The 19,859-nt window shown below is 41.5% G+C and overlaps 1 protein-coding gene across 6 annotated transcripts in view; it reads left to right on the top strand.

The window, feature by feature from the left end:
* Positions 1-19,859, top strand: part of srgap1a (SLIT-ROBO Rho GTPase activating protein 1a) — a 78,954-nt gene that overhangs the window by 38,360 nt on the left and 20,735 nt on the right. For 4 of the 6 annotated variants that reach the window (XM_046394348.1, XM_046394347.1, XM_046394352.1 and 1 more), the window contains exons 4-12: positions 4,457-4,519; positions 8,281-8,460; positions 9,192-9,320; positions 11,061-11,282; positions 11,838-11,939; positions 16,562-16,759; positions 17,316-17,400; positions 18,484-18,511; positions 19,221-19,314. In XM_046394348.1, the coding sequence (XP_046250304.1) occupies positions 4,457-4,519; positions 8,281-8,460; positions 9,192-9,320; positions 11,061-11,282; positions 11,838-11,939; positions 16,562-16,759; positions 17,316-17,400; positions 18,484-18,511; positions 19,221-19,314 (1,101 nt within the window). The remainder of the gene's footprint in view (positions 1-4,456; positions 4,520-8,280; positions 8,461-9,191; positions 9,321-11,060; positions 11,283-11,837; positions 11,940-16,561; positions 16,760-17,315; positions 17,401-18,483; positions 18,512-19,220; positions 19,315-19,859) is intronic. The other 2 variants (XM_046394351.1, XM_046394350.1) reach the window with 1 other exon arrangement.

Genomic DNA, 19,859 nt, shown 5'->3' with positions numbered 1-19,859 from the left:
TCGGCCTTTAATTAAAGCTTCTCTGAGCCTTTGATCTCAGCAGAGCTTCAGTAACAAGGCACAAACAACAGAGAAGTCCCCCATGTTACGTGGGCTCCCTCACAGCTTCGAGGCGACAGCTGTACTGTTCTCATCCTTCCAGCACATCAAAGATCTGTGTTTTATTTCCTTGTATGTTCAGGTCTCCTGCTGTGAGGCGGAAGAGCAAAGGAGGATCCCAGAGTAGCCCTGGTGTCTTCATCAACATCCTCCAGTTGACCTGTTTTCCTTTTGGCATGTGCATTTATTTCTTCACTGCTGGATTGTGGTCACTTTTTCAACTGCAGCCACAACTTATTTTAGAAAACAACCCATTTTGGCTGTTTTTGTATAAATACTAGAGTCAAGTAGTGAACCTCTCTTCCTTTCTTTTACGCTTGAACAGATCTTATCACATGTATTCGGTTTTCATTATTCATACAACTGGCTCTTTGTTTTACTCTGCCCTGTTTTATTTATGGAAGTCACGTTCTGTGGCTGCAGCTACAAGGTGAATGTCCCAAAGCCTGAGGCAGTTCTGAACTTGCTGGGTAGTGTTTATTTTACATGCAATCTTACAGAAAACGTTTCACATTTCATGGTAGGAAAAGCACAGATGTAAGAAAATGAATGATGACTGAACTTCTTTTAGCTTCTTCAGTTTCAGGGTCCTGGTTTTGTTCATGCTTTCACTGTCAATGTCTTACTGGAACATTTGAACGCAATGGGGGCTCCATTGTAATCAAATATACGACATTTTTAATGTTACTAGCAATACCTGTGTTTTTCCTACATGACATGTCAAAATGTCTGCTGTGAAAAAGACATAATGCCTGCACCAGGTGTTTGGTTTTTCACTTAATCAAGTGAGGATGACGCGTGATGGAGTGTATCTTAAAGGGCTAGTGTGAGATGAGTGACAATCAGTGTCAGTCTCATGTCTGTACTGAAGCTGAAGTCGGGATGTGTTTAGCCTAGTTTAGCGTAACGACTGCAGGGAAAAGATTAGCCTGGTCTGACACCTCTAACATTAATTATATCGCTAATTAACTTGTACTTAAGGAGAAATGTGACAGTGTCAATCTGTGGTTTTACAGTGCAGGTTTTGTGGTCGAATTGTTCCTTCCCACTTAAGAGCAGGGTGCAGTGAGTGTGCACAGCTTAAACATGCAATTTCCATTTATGTGCAGATTAAATCGTCGAGATCCTCTGTATGAATAAGATGGCTAAGTTTAAAAGTTCTTCATTGATGGACAAAGCCCGCCTAGCTGGTCCCCCTGTTTCCGCCCCACATACCCAGCTAAACTAACCACTTCCTACTGCTCCATACTCAGTGCACGAACATGGGACTGATAACAATCTTGTCATATCAAATAATCATATTTCCCAAAATGTCAAGCTATTTTGACATTAAAAAATGATTACATTTGTGTCACTTGCACAAAGCTTATTTTCACAAAATGCATCAGCTAGGACTTTGTCAAACTTAGTACTGTTTACCTTAAATGACAAGGCTCTCAGATCCAAGCTGAACACATGCACACACACACGTGCGCGCGCACACACAGAGCACCCCACAAGGTATACAGCTGCCAACTCTATACCATGATTAATGCTAGTAGCAATATGAAACCCACCACTCCCCAAAGGCTGAAATGGTTTCTCCTCTCTGGGGTTGTTTTATCTTTTATAATGTGGTTGGAATACAGATGGTATGAGCTTACAAGGGGAAGCCCATTTTTTTTAATGAATTTAGACCAATTTGGAAGCCCCCCTCAGATGAGATTCCTTTAAAATGAAAGGGGGAATTTGTGTAAATTAGATCAGCAACATCAGTTACACAACGCAGCATTTAGTAAACAGCTCTTACTGCTTGTAATTTGAGGTACACAGTGTCCATGTTATATGTAGCGACACTTTGAAAGGAGAGACTATTTCAGAGTTCTTTTAAGCATTATGTTAGATTTAGCAGTTTGGGTGAAGACACTCTGTTTTGAATGCAATGCCCCTTTACTTTCATCTGTCTTTACTTTTCTCACACACACTCTCACAGCTCATGTGATCCCTGAGAAGGCTTTTCATTGAGCTCTGGATCACTTCCCAGTCTTCTCAATAGAGAAGAGCTGACGAGAGTTGGGTCTGACAGATAGTCAAAGGTGCTGTCCTCTGAACTGATGGTTGCTAATGGATTTTCCCACAGGAGAGGCCCTGTGTCTTCATGATCTTTGTAATATGTAAGAATTCACAATTGATAGGGAGTTGACATAAAATATGGTAATGCCATCATTTGCAATGCATTCACTTGCAGGAACTGGATAATCCTATAATTTACCTCAGTTCTAAATATAAATAACTTAAAATCTTTATGATGCTCCTTTATCTACATTCCATTTTCAAATATCCGTGAGATTGACTTTTGCTAAGTTTGGTCCTTCTAAACCACAGGTTTCCCCGGCTTACATGCTGTTGCTCTCTGGTTAGCTAAGAGCTACAACTCAAGGAGCTGACAAACGTGGTGCTTGGGAAGATGCTGCCAATCGGCCAGGTCACCCAGCATGACACTTGAATTTCACCAGCCTGGCAGCCAGTAACTGAGAGTGTAATCCTCTTTGCTGTCTATTCACATGCACGAACATTGTGCTGCTATACCTGTGAGCGACTTGTGAAAAACAACAGTGAGGGTCTGTGCATTTTTCACACAAGTTTTCACAAGGTTGCTCCTTTCTTGGTCTGTCTTGAGAGGTCTGCTAAGTCCTTTTAGAACTTAAAGTTGATATTATTGTGTGTCAGGAAGAACATGCTTGTAAATTCACATGAATCAGTGAGGCGCATGACCTCAGGAGAGCCTCTTATCTGTTGCCAACACCCACATGAGGCCCCACGTATGCAAGGCAACAGAGCATATGTGAGTCATCTAATGTCAAGTCAAGAAATCTCATACATTGTTCAGCATTAGGGTATCATTGTTATGGACACCACTTCAGGATTCGATTAATTGATAGTAATATCTTCATGCAAATGCATACAACATAACAAAGAAGTATCTTGACCTTTTGATTATTTGATCCTTAGCTTCAGCTACCAGATGAGATGAGCTCCTCACATATTCTGGTTGCTATGAATTGCAACAAGCATGAAAACATGACTGAATTTGTATAAATCCTTTTCAATGCATATTTTACAATCTGCTTCTCTCACATTTTGTGAGAGAAAGTGTTAGTTTACAGTTAGTATATCTCACCAAAAAGCCATTGTGTGTAGCTATTTCTAGCAAATGCACTGAATGTATGGCTTTTGCAGAAACATCTTTTTCTTAGTTTAAATTCTGCATTGTTTACATCCATGTATAACTTATCTATGGATAACAGTCTTCTCCTGTCTCGCCTTTATTTGCTCCATTTCTTGGTGTGTTCTCACCAATGGCTGTTGATGAGCATAATAGCTGGAAACCAGCAGCAGAAATGTGTATAGTGTTGCTTGCCTTTCTGCACACTTGCGTGGTAAAAACTGATTGCAGTTTATTTTATTTAGTTTCTTTTCAACCACCATTGCCCTTTAAAATTTTTGCAGTGCATTCCATTGTTGATCAGATGTGAATTACTACTTTGTCCCACTACACGAGGTGGTTCAGTACCGTCTCAGAGCCCTCATATAGCCTTTTGCAGGAAGTGGCTCACACAATGAGATTTGTTTGAGGATTTTGAAGAAACACCAGGAGTGCAGGCCAAGGCGTTAACTTCATCCAGGTAGCAGCACGTAGTATCAGCTGTACTATATCACATTAATGTGATATAGTACAGCTGATATGAGTCAGTGTGAACGAGGTGTGCGAGCTCTTATAGTTAAATAAATCGTGAAAGCTCCTTTAAATCCATCACAGCATCCCTGTTAAACTGTGTCCCACAACCGCGAGATGCATTAATATGTGTGTTCGTGTCTGTCTGTGTGCGAGATACTGTTACTGAGTCAGCCTTGTGGTATGGCTGATTGAGTTAACATATTTGTGAAAAATCTTTCACATCGAGGCATAGAAGCCAGATAATGTGTTGAGCATGTGGACAGTGAAACTCGAGCTGTGTTCGACTGTTTGAGTGGAAAAGCTGTAGTGACGTTGATTCCACTTTGACATAGAAATCCTGTATTTGACACAAGATGATAAATGCACCGTTGCATTTTGTGTTTGGATAATTCAAACCGCAGGTCAGTGTCAGGTGGTCGTTGCCACCACCCAGAGAAAGCCTAATGTACAGCAACACTGCATTTGCTGAACAGACTTGTTGAGTTTGCGTTGCTGAAGTGTTTAGAATGGAAATTTAAAGAAAGGACTGACAAAATGATGCTGTGTTGGTTTGTGTTAACTATGATTTTTGTTTGTGTTTGTCATTGTGTCGAATTACTGATTTATTGTAATGATTTTCTTCTGTGTTTTGTTTTTCAGAGCAAGGAAATAGCCTTTCAGCTCCAGGAAGACTTAATGAAAGTCCTAAATGAGCTATACACAGTAAGTAGTAACGACTACCCTTTTATTTAAACTAATGCACTTAAGAACACTGGTCTTTGCTATGGTTGACACTGGTTTATAGCACTGAGCTAACTCTAATCTAACTGCTTGTATCAGCTTGAAGGCTTTGACACTTTAGCTCAAACATGTCTGAAGGATCAAATACTAAACATCCAAGCAAACAGATTACTCCCAAAGACTGTTCAAGCTGGAGGGAAACTCTCTCTAATTTCTGTTACAGCACAACTTTTTGAAACATAATCCATTTTACTTTCATGAACTGGCTATTCTGTGAAGTATTAACTTCAGGTTTGGCTGACTCACTGCAGTTCATATTCTCTGTTTTTAATGGATCTTATCAACTGTGGGATTTTTTTGTTCTTCAAAACAAATTCATGCAAAGCCACACTGGGGGGTTGGAGCCAATAGCAACATCCCATATACATTTTCTCTTTCTTTTAAGATGGTTTGCTTCTTGCATTGTTCACTTTATTCTGTAGTTGATGGCAGAGACAGATGGGAAAGCTTGGGGAGAGAGAGAGATTGCACGTAACAAACATCCTCAGTCAGAATTGAATTAGGGAATTTGCAATTATACGGTATGCACCTTCAAACTCTGACTCAAGGACACCCACCATCCTTATTTGGAGTAATAGAAAATTGACCTTTGAACTCAGATGTTAAAATTTCTTTGGCCTTGAGTAGCATTTCACCAGACCATCAAACTTCTGCTTTAAGCAAGCTGTGTATCCAAAGTCTGGTTGCTCTAAAGACCATTTCAGTCCTCTGCTCAGTGACTTTGCTGTAAGTAGTTTGTCTGTGTGTAGCTCTGACCTTGGTGGAGAAGGGTACTTAAAACATTAATCAATGGCAAATTCTTCTGCCTTCATTGCTTCAGTAAGCCCTGCTAGTTTACTAGTTTAGTTTAATGCCTTTATTTTGTTGAAGAATTAAAAACTGGTGTATCCTTAGTAAGAATGACTGGTTGAAATTGTGTTTTGTGTCATATAAGCTATGTCAGGTCACTTAATGGCATCCTCAGCAACAACAAACACTGATCAGGCAGTGTGGTTTCAGCGCAACATCACTAAAGTAAAACAAATAATCATATTGAGCCCCACTGTTAATCTGTGTGTTTTTGCATTCACTCAGCTCCGTCATTCCTTACCAACAATCAACTTAGCTTCCCCATTGATCATCATGGTAACGTGGGATGTACGCAGTTGGAGATGCAAGTCGAGGCAGGTTTTGTTGCCTCCTGAAAGATGGAGTGACAAGCAGTTCAGTTTGTGTACACAGTCTCCAGTTACACACTATTAGGAATACAGTGGTTACACTTCCATTCGATGGCAGTGCTGCTCCAAACACAACAACGTGATGCTCCGCACTCAGTGTGTGTCACACTCACCACAGTACACACTCTAGATTTGACCTAGCATAGCCCCTGCTGGAGGAAACACACACACACAGCCGTACTTCCATCACTTTTGGAGACATTCCGTAATATTTAATGAGTTACTTTTTGGGGACTTGCATTTTGTCCTCGTAAATAAGGCGGATCCCCACAATGTGACTGTTTTTGTCCTCTCAACTATAGCAACATGTGTACACACACACACACACGCACACACTTGGTAGCTGTTGCATCAGTCGGCCACAGTCCCAATGTTGGGCTCCACCAGTGAAATAACAGGTCTGCTCCGTCTCTAAATATGTCTCTCTAAAAGAAGCACCAAAGTAAACACAGTAGCGGCAGACTGCAGACCAGAAAGTGAGGAGTACAGTGCCTTTGGTCAGTCACCCATCTCTAAACTGGTTCCAGTTAGACCAAACTTGACCAAAGAGGGGGCAGAGGGCTCCAGACAAACCAGGCATTGCTCTGTTGTTCCATTCATACAGAAATAACTCAGTTTGGGGAAAAGATGTTTAGATTTAGAGATGGGTGAGTCTCTGTGTGTGCTCTAGTTTAGGTTTTGTACAGACAAGTGCATTGCACACACAGGTTGTGGAGCTGTAATTTGCTGTAGGTGGTTCACTCCAGGTTAAACCACTGGTGCTCTATATTGATGCCTTCTCTTTGGGAGTTTGGCTGTATTTTCTGCCTGTTAAGTATCTGCCTCATTTCAGTCTGTTTGCCCAGCTACTATGAACACAGGCACATATAGTTTTACAGGAGACAGATTTAATGTTCAAGAAAGTTTAACAAAATGTTAAATGCAACACCTGATGAGAGATTCAAACAGCATAATTTAGTGGCTTTGTTTTGTAACACTTTCAGTTTACTTTTAATTTTGATTATTTGGAAAGATTTAAAGATGTTTCTGTGGAATAGAACTCCTTTCCTTTCCTTTCCTGTCGCCCCCTCTCATCTCAACTTCTATTGTGTTGTTTCCTTCCCTTTCCGGTTCTTTCCTAACAACAACAATAACAAGAATAATAATAATAAATGCATAAATAAATGCATTAATAAATGATCTCTTCTCCTCTCCTCCTACACCCATAAGTCTGTGACCTAAGCCCGGATCAGGTTGTGTTTTACAGCTGACACTTGTGAGTCAGCACTTGAGGGGACAAATGACACATATCGTTTGGTGGATACAGTTTTCTCTTAATAGTGCACCTGCTTTTGTTTGGGAAAATAATCTGAAGTTCAGGTGTCAGGAGATGGCGTCTTGCTATTGCAGTCCAGATACTTATTTTGCATACTTATCAGTAGTAATACTGTACATGCTCGTTGTTAATTATCATGAATGTGTGAGGGTCAGTGAGTTCTCTTGCTGATGACTTCACGGTGGCGTCATGGACTGTGACCTCGATGTTTCACCCTCAGCCAGTGATTCAGCTGCACTGTCCTCAGAGCAGATGTCTGTTTGTTCTCCTGACAACATGAGCTAGTGTTAATCAGACTTTTATAATCTCTTGGCCCTCTTGAGAAACTCCTTGTTTGTGTTTCGTGGCTTACTTACTACTTAACAATTGAGTCACTGCTAAAAGTATCCATGGAGTACGTATGAGCAATGCTCACACTCCATCCCCTTCACATGACAATGACTCAGATGTCAGGAAGTAGAGGTGATCAACCCTTCAGCATTAGGGCAGTTCATTTCCATTGTACTGAATAGCTACAGTGTGATGTTACAGGGGGTGAAAGTGTCCACATTAGTTCCCATTAAAGCCCTCTCAAAACTAAACATTTCTGTTTTGACATTTTTAAGAAGCATAAGCTACATGTTAGCCTACAAAACAAATGTTAGACCTCAATTCCATGGATCTGTTGGCTTCAGTGCTCTCCAACACTGAAACATCTGAACAAAACTTTGTCAAAACAGTCAACCATCCTCCATCTTTATAACATTGTGTCAAATCAGAGTACCCAATGAAGGCAGCATGTTAGGTCTAGCTGCAGTGATTTGTGGTTCTTGTGGTTATATGAGAGTCTCATATAAAAAGGCCTGAGAGAATCTGTCTTTGGTTTGTGGTTTACAAAGAGATGATCTGCCTGCTGTGAGATGAGTTGAATCGATTTGTAATGAATGAGCAAGTCAAAAAATGGAAACCTCAGTCGTGGGTTTTAAACAGTCAGTCTCAACTCTGAAGATTGATCATTCTGACCTTTGACCTCATAGACTCTGACTTGAAACTCAGAATTCTTCTAAGTAACTAGTTTCAGGATGTTGCCCTATGCCATTTAAAAAAAATGAAATAAGGACAAACAAGCCTTAAAGATCCTTTTAACCTTATAGACACTTTTTTGTCCCCAGGTAATGAAGACCTACCACATGTACCACTCAGAGAGCATCAGCGCTGAGAGCAAGTTGAAGGAGGCTGAGAAGCAGGAAGAAAAGCAGATTGGCAGGGGAGATCCTGTCTTCAGCATCCGAATGGAGGACAAATACCAGAGACGCAGCTCTGTGAAGAAGATCGAGAGGTTGAAAGAGAAGGTAAGACGCCAGGTGTTTACAGTCCTTAACAATTTTAATCCTATTTGTGACAACTACGTTGCAATTAATCGTCACACCATTCACTATGCCATGCCATTTCTTTTTTTTTTTTTTAATAGGTTTTGACCACAACAAATCTTTAAACTGTCACAGCACAGCTTTTCCTCAGGAAAAGGAAAACACAGTGTAAGAGCTGTCAAAGCAGCAGGCTTTGTATTCTTAGAACGGGCCTGTTTTTTGTTACATCTCTGTGACAAATGATTAAATGGCCTTTTTAACGTGGCTTTCCCTGGAACACATTCAGGAAGTGTTAAAATATGGATGGTTTGCAAGTGTATGAGTCAAAGCCTATTGGTCAGTGGACGGTGACTAACTAGCAGCCTTGTATTTGTCTGGTAGAGAGGAAGTGTAGGACTAAGACGGATGGCTCAGACGGAGGCATTCTAGTTGAAGGGAAGGACACGAGCTGTTTTAAGTTTAGGTTTTTTCTTCTTTCCTCCTTGTTTCTTTTTTCTATTTTTAACAGAATTTAACTTATTTCTCCTTTTATGTTTACTGAAGCTGTTGTTTTGCCAGTAATCCAGTCTGTGCCCTGAGAAGCACAGTGTGTACAGAGACGTTAAAGCACAATAACTTTGTCAAAAAGACATTTCTCAACTCATTAAATTCATCCCCCCTTGTTCGCTCTGTTGTTCCCTGTGTCTCATTCTCGTCTCTAATTCTCTCATCAGCGTCAAGCCAAGTACTCTGAGAACAAGCTGAAGTCGATCAAAGCACGGAACGAGTACCTGCTGACACTGGAAGCGTCAAACGCCTCTGTTTTCAAATACTACATCCACGACTTGTCCGACTTAATTGATGTAAGTATATAAAACCACATGCTTTTGTCAGCACTGTTGAGACGGCTTCATCTTCAGCACAGGCTTGTTTGTCTTCAGTGAGCTTGGCGAAAAGTTTTTACAGAGCACACTCTTCCATAAACACACACCCCCACCACCGCACCTAAGGTTGACTTTATTATTTTTCTTTGTGCTCCTTGTTCAGGAGGCCCATTGCTGTTGAGGGATATTTTCACAGACCTTGAGAAGAGATTTAAAGTCATGATCAGAGGAGAGAGTGATTACTTTAGCAGCCAGGCCTGATATAAAAGAGAACTTAGAGCACCAGACTGTGGGAGGGAAATTACAGTGCAGGACAGAATTAAAGCAGCTTATTAACTTTTGAGTTGAAAACTGTTCTGTCCTTTTTTCCTTGTCTTCATGTTATTACTGAAATTTCACGTATTATATTCAGTTCCACAGTGTTTTTCTGACATTTCGTCTCAGTTTTGAAACATCTTTCAGACTGTCTGAATAGAGACTGAACCTTAAACATTTCTAGTTGTTATGTACGGCTGTGGGTCATGGCTCCATTCATTCATGCCTTGCATCTTTTTGCTACCATACCAATAAACATGATCTGACTCACCTTGTTATTTTGTTAGAGAAATTAATTCTTGTACAGTGGCATTTCCAAGAAAAAGGGAAGAGGGCCAGGCTTTTTAGCATTTTGAGATTTTTACATTCCAGACAGGACTGAAAGAGAGGAGAAATGAAACCTCTGTTCAGCGGCATGCTGTGCAATGAAATTACCCCTCTCCCTACTTTGCTCACAAGCCTTCACATCTCACCAGGGTGTGTGTCTTAGAGAGAGAGTGCAGAAAGCACAGTGTGCGAGCCGTACATACAGACTCACACATATTTGTTTATTGATGAAGGAAACTGTTTTTTAGTAGTCAAAAACAAAGTGTACAGGCTGGCCATTAGTGGTATTGTGTTTGTCTGTTTATACTTGCTGTGTGTGTGTGTGTGTGTGTGTCTGTTTATATGGGGGCCTGGAATGTGTGTGTGTTCCCAGGAAAGACCTTGGCCAAGGTTCTAGTAAGTAAATATCAGCATTAGATGCTGGAGATAACATTATGTATCGAGGGGGCGACGTTGCAAGATTGTTTACTCGTGAAATCTGTCTTATATATATGAAAACTTTGACCTAATTGTAAGAAATGGGCTTGTTTTCCTACTGTGTCTACAAATATTACTTCTATAAACAAACCTTAAACAACAACAGAAAGCATTAGTAGCTTTGATTCACCTATTGTCTAGTGGAGAGAAAGGATAAGTCGACTGGTAGAAACTGAATCCGTTACTATTTTGATAATGATAATGTCACTGTTTTAAGCAAAAATAACAAAAGAATTTCTAGTGTGATCTTGTCACATCTGTTGTTTATTTGGCAATATATCAATCGTTTTTGGCTTTTGGATGGTTGATTAAACAAAGCAAGCTGTCTGAAAACATAAACTTAGCCTTTAGGAATTTTTAAAATGCAATTTTCTGACCAAACAATTCAACAAGAAAGTAATAAGTGGTGTTAGTTTGTGTATTATGAGACCTGTAGGATAACTTGTGTTCCTGTCGTAGTTTCTGTCCAGTGTTTTGATTTTGTCTTTATGTAGATCATCACCTTTATGCTTTTTAAGCTTTTTTAATTTCAGGTTTAAAATGAGTTCTTTACATTACTACTTATCTTCAACTTTGACCCTGTCCTTTGCTTTCTCCCAGTGCTGCGATTTGGGGTACCACGCCAGCCTGAACCGGGCCCTGCGGACCTACTTGTCAGCCGAGTACAACCTTGAGACATCACGTCACGAGGGTCTTGACATCATAGAGAACGCCGTGGACAGTCTGGACCCACGGAGTGACCGACAGAGGTTCATGGAGATGTACCCTACAGCTTTCTGTCCTCCAGCAAAATTTGAGTTCCAGTCTCATATGGGAGATGAGGTACATAGTTCAGTCATCAGTAGTGGCTTTAATGTTAAAAATATCTGATAGCTGTGCACTTGTAACATGATTTATAATTATCAGAACTGCAAAAATAATCCATACCTTTATCACAACTTTTATGATGTTTTGATGTGGACGTGAGTTTGGAGTTGATTAAAAAAAAACATCTCAGACTTAATGAGGTCTGATTTTCAGTGGTTTAAGTGCAGCGTTTTACTGCATCTGGACTGCTGGATCAGGTTTTATGGGGCACTGAATTTGACAAATCATGTGTTAATTCTTCCACTGCAAACATGTAACTCAACATGTGTTATGAATTTTATGGTTTGGCTGGCACTGCCAATGCTGGTATCATTGCCTGTTTAGCTGTTGATGTGTGGCTGTCTGTATTCAGTTAGCAAAAGTCCCTGCTGTTTGCTATGCAATTGAAGAAGAATTTGGATGCCTGCATCCTGTTTAAACCAGAGGTTGCGTGGCCTCCTTGTTCCTTCAGTACATTGTAACTTCAGGCTTCTGATCACTGGCATGTATTTCTTCTTTAATATTCCCCAGGTGTGTCAGATATCTGTGCAGCCGCCGGTGAATGGAGAGCTCATCCTGAGGTTCCAGCAGCTTCAGTCTCGCTTGGCTACTCTGAAGATTGAGAACGAAGAGGTAAATTAACGCAAATACATTCAACTCATTATACAGGTATTTGTTGCATGTGGGGGGTTTAGATACGTCAAACATGACAGAACTACTTTCTCCTGCTCTGGTTTTGTCATCTACCAGTGATGCAGGAGTTATGCTGCTGTTTGTCAGTGGCAAGATGCTGACAGCTTCAGAACGTTGAAGCTGCTAAATGAAGTTAACTTTAGCCAAAAGTCATCCAAGGTGAGACACAGAATAGTTGCTGATGATCTCTGAGGAATCAAAGTTTTTGGCGTATATACGCACATCACACACAGACACACACACATGCGCGCGCACGTACACTGTGTTATTCTCCTCTTTCTCTCTCTCTCTCCCCCTCTTTTTCTCTCTCTCATGCCCTGCAGGTAGCCATCAAACCCTCTCTGTGAAGCCTCCATTTCTGCTCCCACCGGTAGAATTCGCTGTCTCTTTTATTTGCACAAACCTGTCCTGCGCTGCTCTGTTTTGACATTGGAGGTGCATCTCTGCATCTCAGGCTGTATTGTTTTAATCTGATTGCAGCATGCCTTAGTAACTCAACATTTTCCATAAAACCAAAGCCCAAAAGGGAGAAATTCTATGACTGTCTGACCTGATTCCGCTTCCTCTCACTACCTTCTTTCCTTATCCTCTCTTTCTCTCCCTCCACATTGGTGCACTTTCATTCTTTTATCCCTCTACAAAGACTAACAGAAACACGGGAGGCTGTCGCTCAGCTTACTCTAAATTCACTGTGACTTCAGATTCCTTTTCATCATATTGTCGACACCTTACAGAAATTTACTGAAAATAAATCCACTGAAATGAACATGTTAACTGACTTTTTGGGGATTATTTGAGTATGTTAATTACGAGAGCTGAACCACTGGTCGATTAAATCAGTCAGTCAGCCTACTGACACTTGTAGAGTATGTCTGCAATTGGAAACATACATGTGCACCTTGTGTGTGTGTGTGTGTTTGTATGTGTGAGGGTATGATGACAATCCCTGGTTGCTTCATGTGCTTTTCTGCCTGCTTTGCTGAAGCGGATGTCCTGGTGGGTCAGAATTGGAGGGTGCTGCTGCCTTGTGTTAGGATCACCAGATGGCCTCTCTTCCTGGTCTCAGTGTGCCAGATACATCCTTGAAAATTTGAACTTTCACAGCAAAGAGAACGACCTACAAGCACGACTGTCAGATGTGCAAGAGAGAAAAGAAGGTCTGTCTTTATCCGGCCAGGAAAGGCTGCAGGGCAGTGCTTAATAGAAGTGCAGCTGTTTCCTCAAACCTCTTTGACTCCTGTGAAATGGTGAAAGAAAACATTGCTGAATAATTTGCCCTGCATCAGTAGTGGGTGGGGTGCAGTGTGGGGAGAAAACTCAGTCTCGTTAAGGGGTTGGAGTTAACATAGCTCAGTTGGGTGCCTCGCTGCAGAGAATACGACTGAATTTTTTTCATTAAAAAAAAGAGGACATTTTTCATTTCACCACGGTTCATCTCATTTACAGATGTAATACTCTGGTTTATATCTCATTGGCATTTGTATGAACCAAAGGCTAGCACAGGGCGACATAACTCCTTTGCCTTTCCTTTTTTGTATTCTCAAGACATTTCACAATGAACTCTGGCAATCTGATGCCATCTTCTTTCCAGGGGGTGGTTGTGTTGTTTCTCAAATAAATCTGAGGGAGGCACATCAAAGCCTGTGTGGATATATGTGTGTGTGTGTGTGTGTGTGTGTGTGTGTGTGTGTGTGTGTGTGTGTGTGTGTGTGTGTGTGTGTGTGTGTGTGTGTGTGTGTGTGTGTGCACAGGCACATTGCAGGATGAACAGCTGATTACACTCTTTTTACATGTTCTATTGCAAGCTATGAGCAGGAGTCTACCTTTTGAGATGTGATTATAGATGTTGAAATAACGGGTATCGATGCTGTGCTGCTGCCCTGCAAAATAACACTCACTGTAATGTGCGACGAGTGGAATCATTTTGGATTTTGACACAGAACTTATTTTAAGTCAGCTGAATGACTGTAGGTAAGTATTGGTGAGCTGTATGTATAGCACCATAGGAAGTACACGAGTCATGGTTCTTTATTAAAAATAAACAAGCTTAATTCAGTTCAGTTAGAGGGGCTAATGGGCATATCCACCAAGTCTCACTAAGAGCTTCGTTGTAATTGAGCCCAACAGTGAACACTGGTAACTATTTGTCTGCTGAATAATGGATAAACTCAACAGCTTTTTTTCATGGGCTGCAATTCTCTCGCATGCATGGGTCCTGTCTTCATGATGAAAACTGGGCCTCTTACCTCCACAGGGGCCACCATGGATGAGGCTGCCAGGCATACAGGGAGGGAGAGAGAGAGAGAGACAGAGAGAGAGAGAGAGCAAACACACTCACAATGTGTAACTAATGACTGCATGTCACTGTAAGTTACCTATTTTAGGGACCTGTCATGGATAAAACTGTAGTGCAGTCATTTAAATTGATGTTGTAAGTGTAGGTATCGTTGTTTTTCTGTCTAGTGAAGGCTGCAGGTTCTTTTTCTTTCTCATGCATTCACTCACTCCTTTGATCACCAAATGACTATTGTCACAAGACATGATGATGTTTTTCCAAAGTTATATGATCGCAGCATCCCCAATTTCCTTCTCTACACTGTCATTAGCCGTGTTCCAGCCTGCAGGATGTTTTTTTCTTCATGATGGGATGGAGGACACTGTAACTACATCCACATTGCATACTCTAAGCACATGTGCCAGCACTGTAATCCATCAGTGTGACACATGAAAGAGATGAGGTCCACCTTGCTTTTCAGGTGGGGTTTTTTTCTGTTTTCTAAATAAGTCCTAGGTCAATCTGTTTAAGAAAAACAACTATAATCCACTGTTGTCTCTCTGTGTAGAACAGTTACACCAGTTACAACGGTTACTGTTTCATTAGTACTGAGGTCAAATTCACTTAATAGCTAAGAAATAGGGTCACTACCTTTGAGTGGGGGTCCAAATCGTTAACAATAATTAGGTGGAATTCCAGCTGTGTCTAACTCGGGGCCTGCTGACCTGTAGTGCCCCCACCTTTTAAAAGCACACACAGTCGAGCTGTGATGGTCACAGCACTCTGCTCTCTCCCAGAGAGTCTCTGTTAAATGAAGAGGCGGGTGTTTCTACATCAGCATAGCCTCTTTCCCTCTGCAGCTCTTCCACATCAGTGAGTCACGCTCACACTTAACAACCTCAGACTCTTCCTTCCTTTCTGTGTCTTTCCTTTATCTTTTTATTTCTTGCTATTCTTAGTTGTCCTTGTTCTGCAAATGTACTTATGTGGCTTATGTGGTTTTATACTGATACTATTTTAATAAGCTGGGTGAACAGTCATTGAATTGAATTGAATGATTGATCATAGACAGACAACATGATGGACAGAATGGTCACTGGGCATTGACCCATGACAGACTCCTAGTTTTAATGCATTTTTGCTTCATAAATCATATGTAAAATCACAGTAAATTAAGAAATTTGTTATCCTCACAATTGGGTCTTTTCATGTATGTGAGTCAGTTTAGGGACATAAATTTTGAGAATGAAGTTGTAATGACTTCGTAATGATGCTAGCATGTGGCTTTGGGAATGACAGTACCTGTTAGCCAGTTGATTCACAAGTTTGATCCAGATTGAACTATTTTTGAATATTTATGAATAAATATTTGCAAAGTAATGGTGTTACCTTCAGCCAGGGCTGTACTATGTTTGTTAATGACAAAATGTTAACATGTTAACACACTACACTAAGGTGGTGAACATGATAAAAATGTTACACCTACCAAGCATCAGCATATTAGCATTTTCACAGCATCACAGAGCTGATAGCATGGCTGTAGACCTTTTTCCATACTTAACTTGGCAAATATGGCTTGTCAAATTATGACTTTATTCTCATAAGATTATTTTCTCTAAGTATTAGGACTTGTTGCACACAACAGAGAGCCTTCACTCTACCCATCACATCTGTATACTGCAAGTCCTTTATTTGTGGTCTGTACAATAAGCTTGTATCTGCTTTGGTCTCTTACAGTTTTAGGAGCTGTTACAAACTAATTTGCCCGTCCATCCGTTTGTCACATCTTCTGTCATCATGTGCTGGACAAAGTCACGGCCTGCATCTCTTTCACATTTTTCACAGCAAGTAGTGGGGCCACGCTCTGCAAAGTCCTGACATTTATAAGCTCCAGCAGATGTACTCCTGTTGACAAGGAACAGGCGGTTATGGAAATGAATCTTAAAAGCCTGAGTCTGAATGTACCATCTCCAGCAGACGTTGTTCACCTCTGGCCCTTCTGAGTGCATGCAAATTGATTGCTTTGGCTGGGAGTCATGTTCAAGGGCCAGAGATTTTTTTAGAAACATGAGTCTTGACAGAAAACACCAGAATTTTTCAGGGTGTCATGGGATATCAAAAGAGGATTTTAAGGGAATGTGATGATAGAATGCCATTGTAACTGAAAATGCTGCAATGATATGGTAACATTGTGATTTTGTGAGAGATTACATCTTGCTTTTAAGCAAGCAGGTTCTTTGCTCTGACAAATTCCTCATCTCTTCCTTCTCATCCCTTGTGTCTCTAGATCAAAAAGACATCAGAGGCCACCCTGACCACCATCCAGGACATGGTGACCATTGAAGACTATGACGTCTCAGAATGTTTCCACCACAGCCGATCCACCGAGTCGGTCAAGTCCACTGTTTCGGAGACGTACCTCAGCAAACCCAGCATTGCCAAGAGGAGGGCCAACCAGCAGGAGACGGAGCAGTTCTACTTCATGGTGAGATGTGTGGTTTAGGAAAAGAAGATCTTGGTGGAGTGAGAAAAACAAAGAGAAATATCTTCAGGGATGTCTCTCATTTCCTGCATGTGAATAGAAATAAATCTCTCTTCTAGACTCTCTTTGATGCCTTTGGTTAGCTTCATATACTTAGATATAAAAATTCCAAATTTCTCTTGTCTGAATATATACTACATTTAATATCTGGTACATAAATCTATGAAATTAATCTGTGAATATGAGCTCAAAGTTTTTATCTGGACTTAAAAATGCTTCAGTCTGTGTGAGCAAATTTTAAAACTTTGAATGTCATGCACCAGACCCCTTTTGAAATCTTTGATCAGTTGGTATCAGGGCAGCTCTCCCAAAACATTTCCAGTTTGTAAGGCTAACTGCTATCCTGCTCCAGTCTGAAGATGGACATGCTCTGATAACGGCTTTAAAAAGGCTCAGCGTGTCCTTTGCCCTTGGCTTTCTTATCGTAGATTGCTGTCTTAAGAGCAAGTGCTCTGGCTGGCACCCAGGCCGCCGTGTAATTACTCTCAATTCTCCACAGAAATTCCGCGAGTTTCTGGAGGGCAGTAATCTCATCTCCAAACTTCAAGCCAAACATGACCTGCTGAAGAGGACACTTGGTGAAGGTACAGTCACGATTCCTTTACTTTTACTTTCTTCTCTTATAGTGCCCACTGTTCCTGTTACACTCTGAGGAGCACTTGCTCTCGATTTTCACCTGTCCATGTCAAATCCACTCCAGCCAAAATGAGGACATATTTTAGCCGTCCAAACACTGAACATAACTAATAATTGGTCACTGAATTATTTTATTATTTTTGGAGAATTTTTAGGCTTTTTTGTGGCAAACATCCCATTGTTTGCCTGCTTTTTCCACAAGTCAAAGCTCCTAGATGGTAATCTGGGTTTTAGTCAGCCAAGCCAGAGCTGAGGGAGATTGTGAATTTGTATTATCCGTCTTAGTGATTGATTTTCTCCCAATTTAATGGACCGCCATGTATTAGAGGGGTGGCGGTCATTACCGTCATTCTCTCCTTGTTCTGCATTGGCGGGATTCCCTCCAGGCTTCAGCTAATCTACCTTCAATCCAGTGTCTGTCAGGTCTGAGCAGCACTCCTGGTGGTCTCACTCAAACTGTCCACTTAAGGAGTAATGGAGCCATGTGCTAACGAGGAAGAGAAAAGCCTCCTGCTTCTCCCACGTACTCCTGTATCATATTGTTGTGAATGAACTGAAGTGCAGTATGAGACACACAGACAGGTCAGATCATGTTCATGGGAACAGATGGCCACACATTCACAACTACTCCTGTTCTCCAAAACCATTTGGAAACAATTTTGTGCTTAATCTTACTCTGCCTGTCCAAACTTGCAGCTCTGTGTATTACTATAATGATTAGTGTGTCTGTGTGCCTGGTAGATGTTTGTTTGTACTATAATCAGAATGTAGCTAAAGAGCTGTTGAAGTCTCTGCAAGCTGTGTGTGTGTGTGTGTGTGTGTGTGTGTGTGCGCGCGCGTGCGCGTGCATAGGTGTGTGCACAGGTTTTGTTTGTGCTGCTCAAGAGGCCAGTGGTTGTGGACAGATGGCAGATGGCTTCAAATGCTTCACTAAACATATTCAAAATGCACCACAGGGACCTCAGAGACAGGTCCTGGCATGTCCACACATCTAACCTCTCCTCTCTTCTCTTTATTCTCTTTGCCCACAGGCCACAGAGCTGACTACATGACCACAAGGTAAAGCACGCACTTGTACTTTAGGACCTGTGAATGTTCAAGATGCACATTCAGACCGCTTTCCTTTCTACAGTGACAGAAACATTTGTGACGTGTTGCGGCTCAAGAAGGCGAGGACAGTTTGCCTCAGGAAAGTCTCATGTGAAGTCCTCTGCGACCATGCAAGCAGAGGAGTTTGTACATAGGCTCAGGTCAAAAATAGCCTCTGAAGAGCATGCAGCAGATGTGCCGGCCTGCCATGTTTTTAAGCCCAACCTGGTATTGTGTTTATGGGTTACTATGCTCCTCACTTCCAGCAGTACCTTATGTCAGACCTTTAAAGAGAGTGAGAGGTGGTGAAATGGAGAGCCAAACTGCATTAAGTCACACAACCATGCAAACTAAGAGAGGCAAATCCCCTGCAGGGCGTGTCACAAGGTGGATGCTGACACACACGACGTTCCCAGCAGGACTGATATTTCACTGGCCTGTGATATCTTGTGGACAAAGAAAAGACGGGATTATAAAGGAAAAGTTCATTCATGGGTTTCAGCAGTGGCTGAAAATGCCCTCATTCACCTGTCCATCATCTTGCGCCAAAGGGTTTTAAAGCTTAGTCAGCCTCAACTTCAGCTTTGAAGTTTTTTAAGGACATAAAGGTTATTGGAGAATAGATAAACCACTCTGAAAGGAAAACTGTACTTATTCTGTTGCATTCTTTGTATTCTAGGAATCTCAAAACCAACACTGGCACCCGGCGGGCTAGACCCCGCTCTGTTTTTAATGTTAGGTTATTTAATGGCAATTTGGAGTCATTTATCAAGGTACTGATTACCCGTCTGTCCGCTTGATGTTGCTCCTCCTATCTACTTTCTGTCTTCCTCTGGCTTCCTGGCCATTTTGGTGGGTTCCCCCAAAGCATCTTAGCTTTGATTTATATTTTACAAAAAAAAACAAACAAAATTAAAAAAGCAACCGCATCTTTATGCTAAGATGGATTCTGGAAACCTTCCTCATGAGTCAGTGAGCTCTGGTGGTCTGAGATGTAAAGAGGCACTGATGGATCTGGAGGGCTGCAGTAGGAGAGGAGCAGCAGTTGGAGGGATAAATGTTTGTCTCCCTCCGTCAGCACCCCTGACTCACTGCTGACCTGGCATCACTGAGCTGCTCTGGCAGAGGTACTCTCTCCTCCTCCTCCTTCTTCTCCTCCAGAGCGAGCGCAGAGGCCAGTGAAAAACAGTAGGATAAATGGCAGCCAGGGAGCAGATTCCAGACTGACAAGGTGTTGCTGCCTCCCTCCTCCGGGCCTCTTCACTGCCTCTCACTGGTGTCCTGTCCAGTTCCCTGGTTTACTTTTGGGTTTGATGCC

The sequence above is a fragment of the Scatophagus argus genome, chromosome 7, assembly GCF_020382885.2.
Source record: "Scatophagus argus isolate fScaArg1 chromosome 7, fScaArg1.pri, whole genome shotgun sequence".
Taxonomy (NCBI): Eukaryota; Metazoa; Chordata; class Actinopteri; family Scatophagidae; genus Scatophagus; species Scatophagus argus.
The sequence above is the reverse complement of the archived record's forward strand: the minus strand, read 5'-3'. Positions and strand labels throughout refer to the sequence as shown.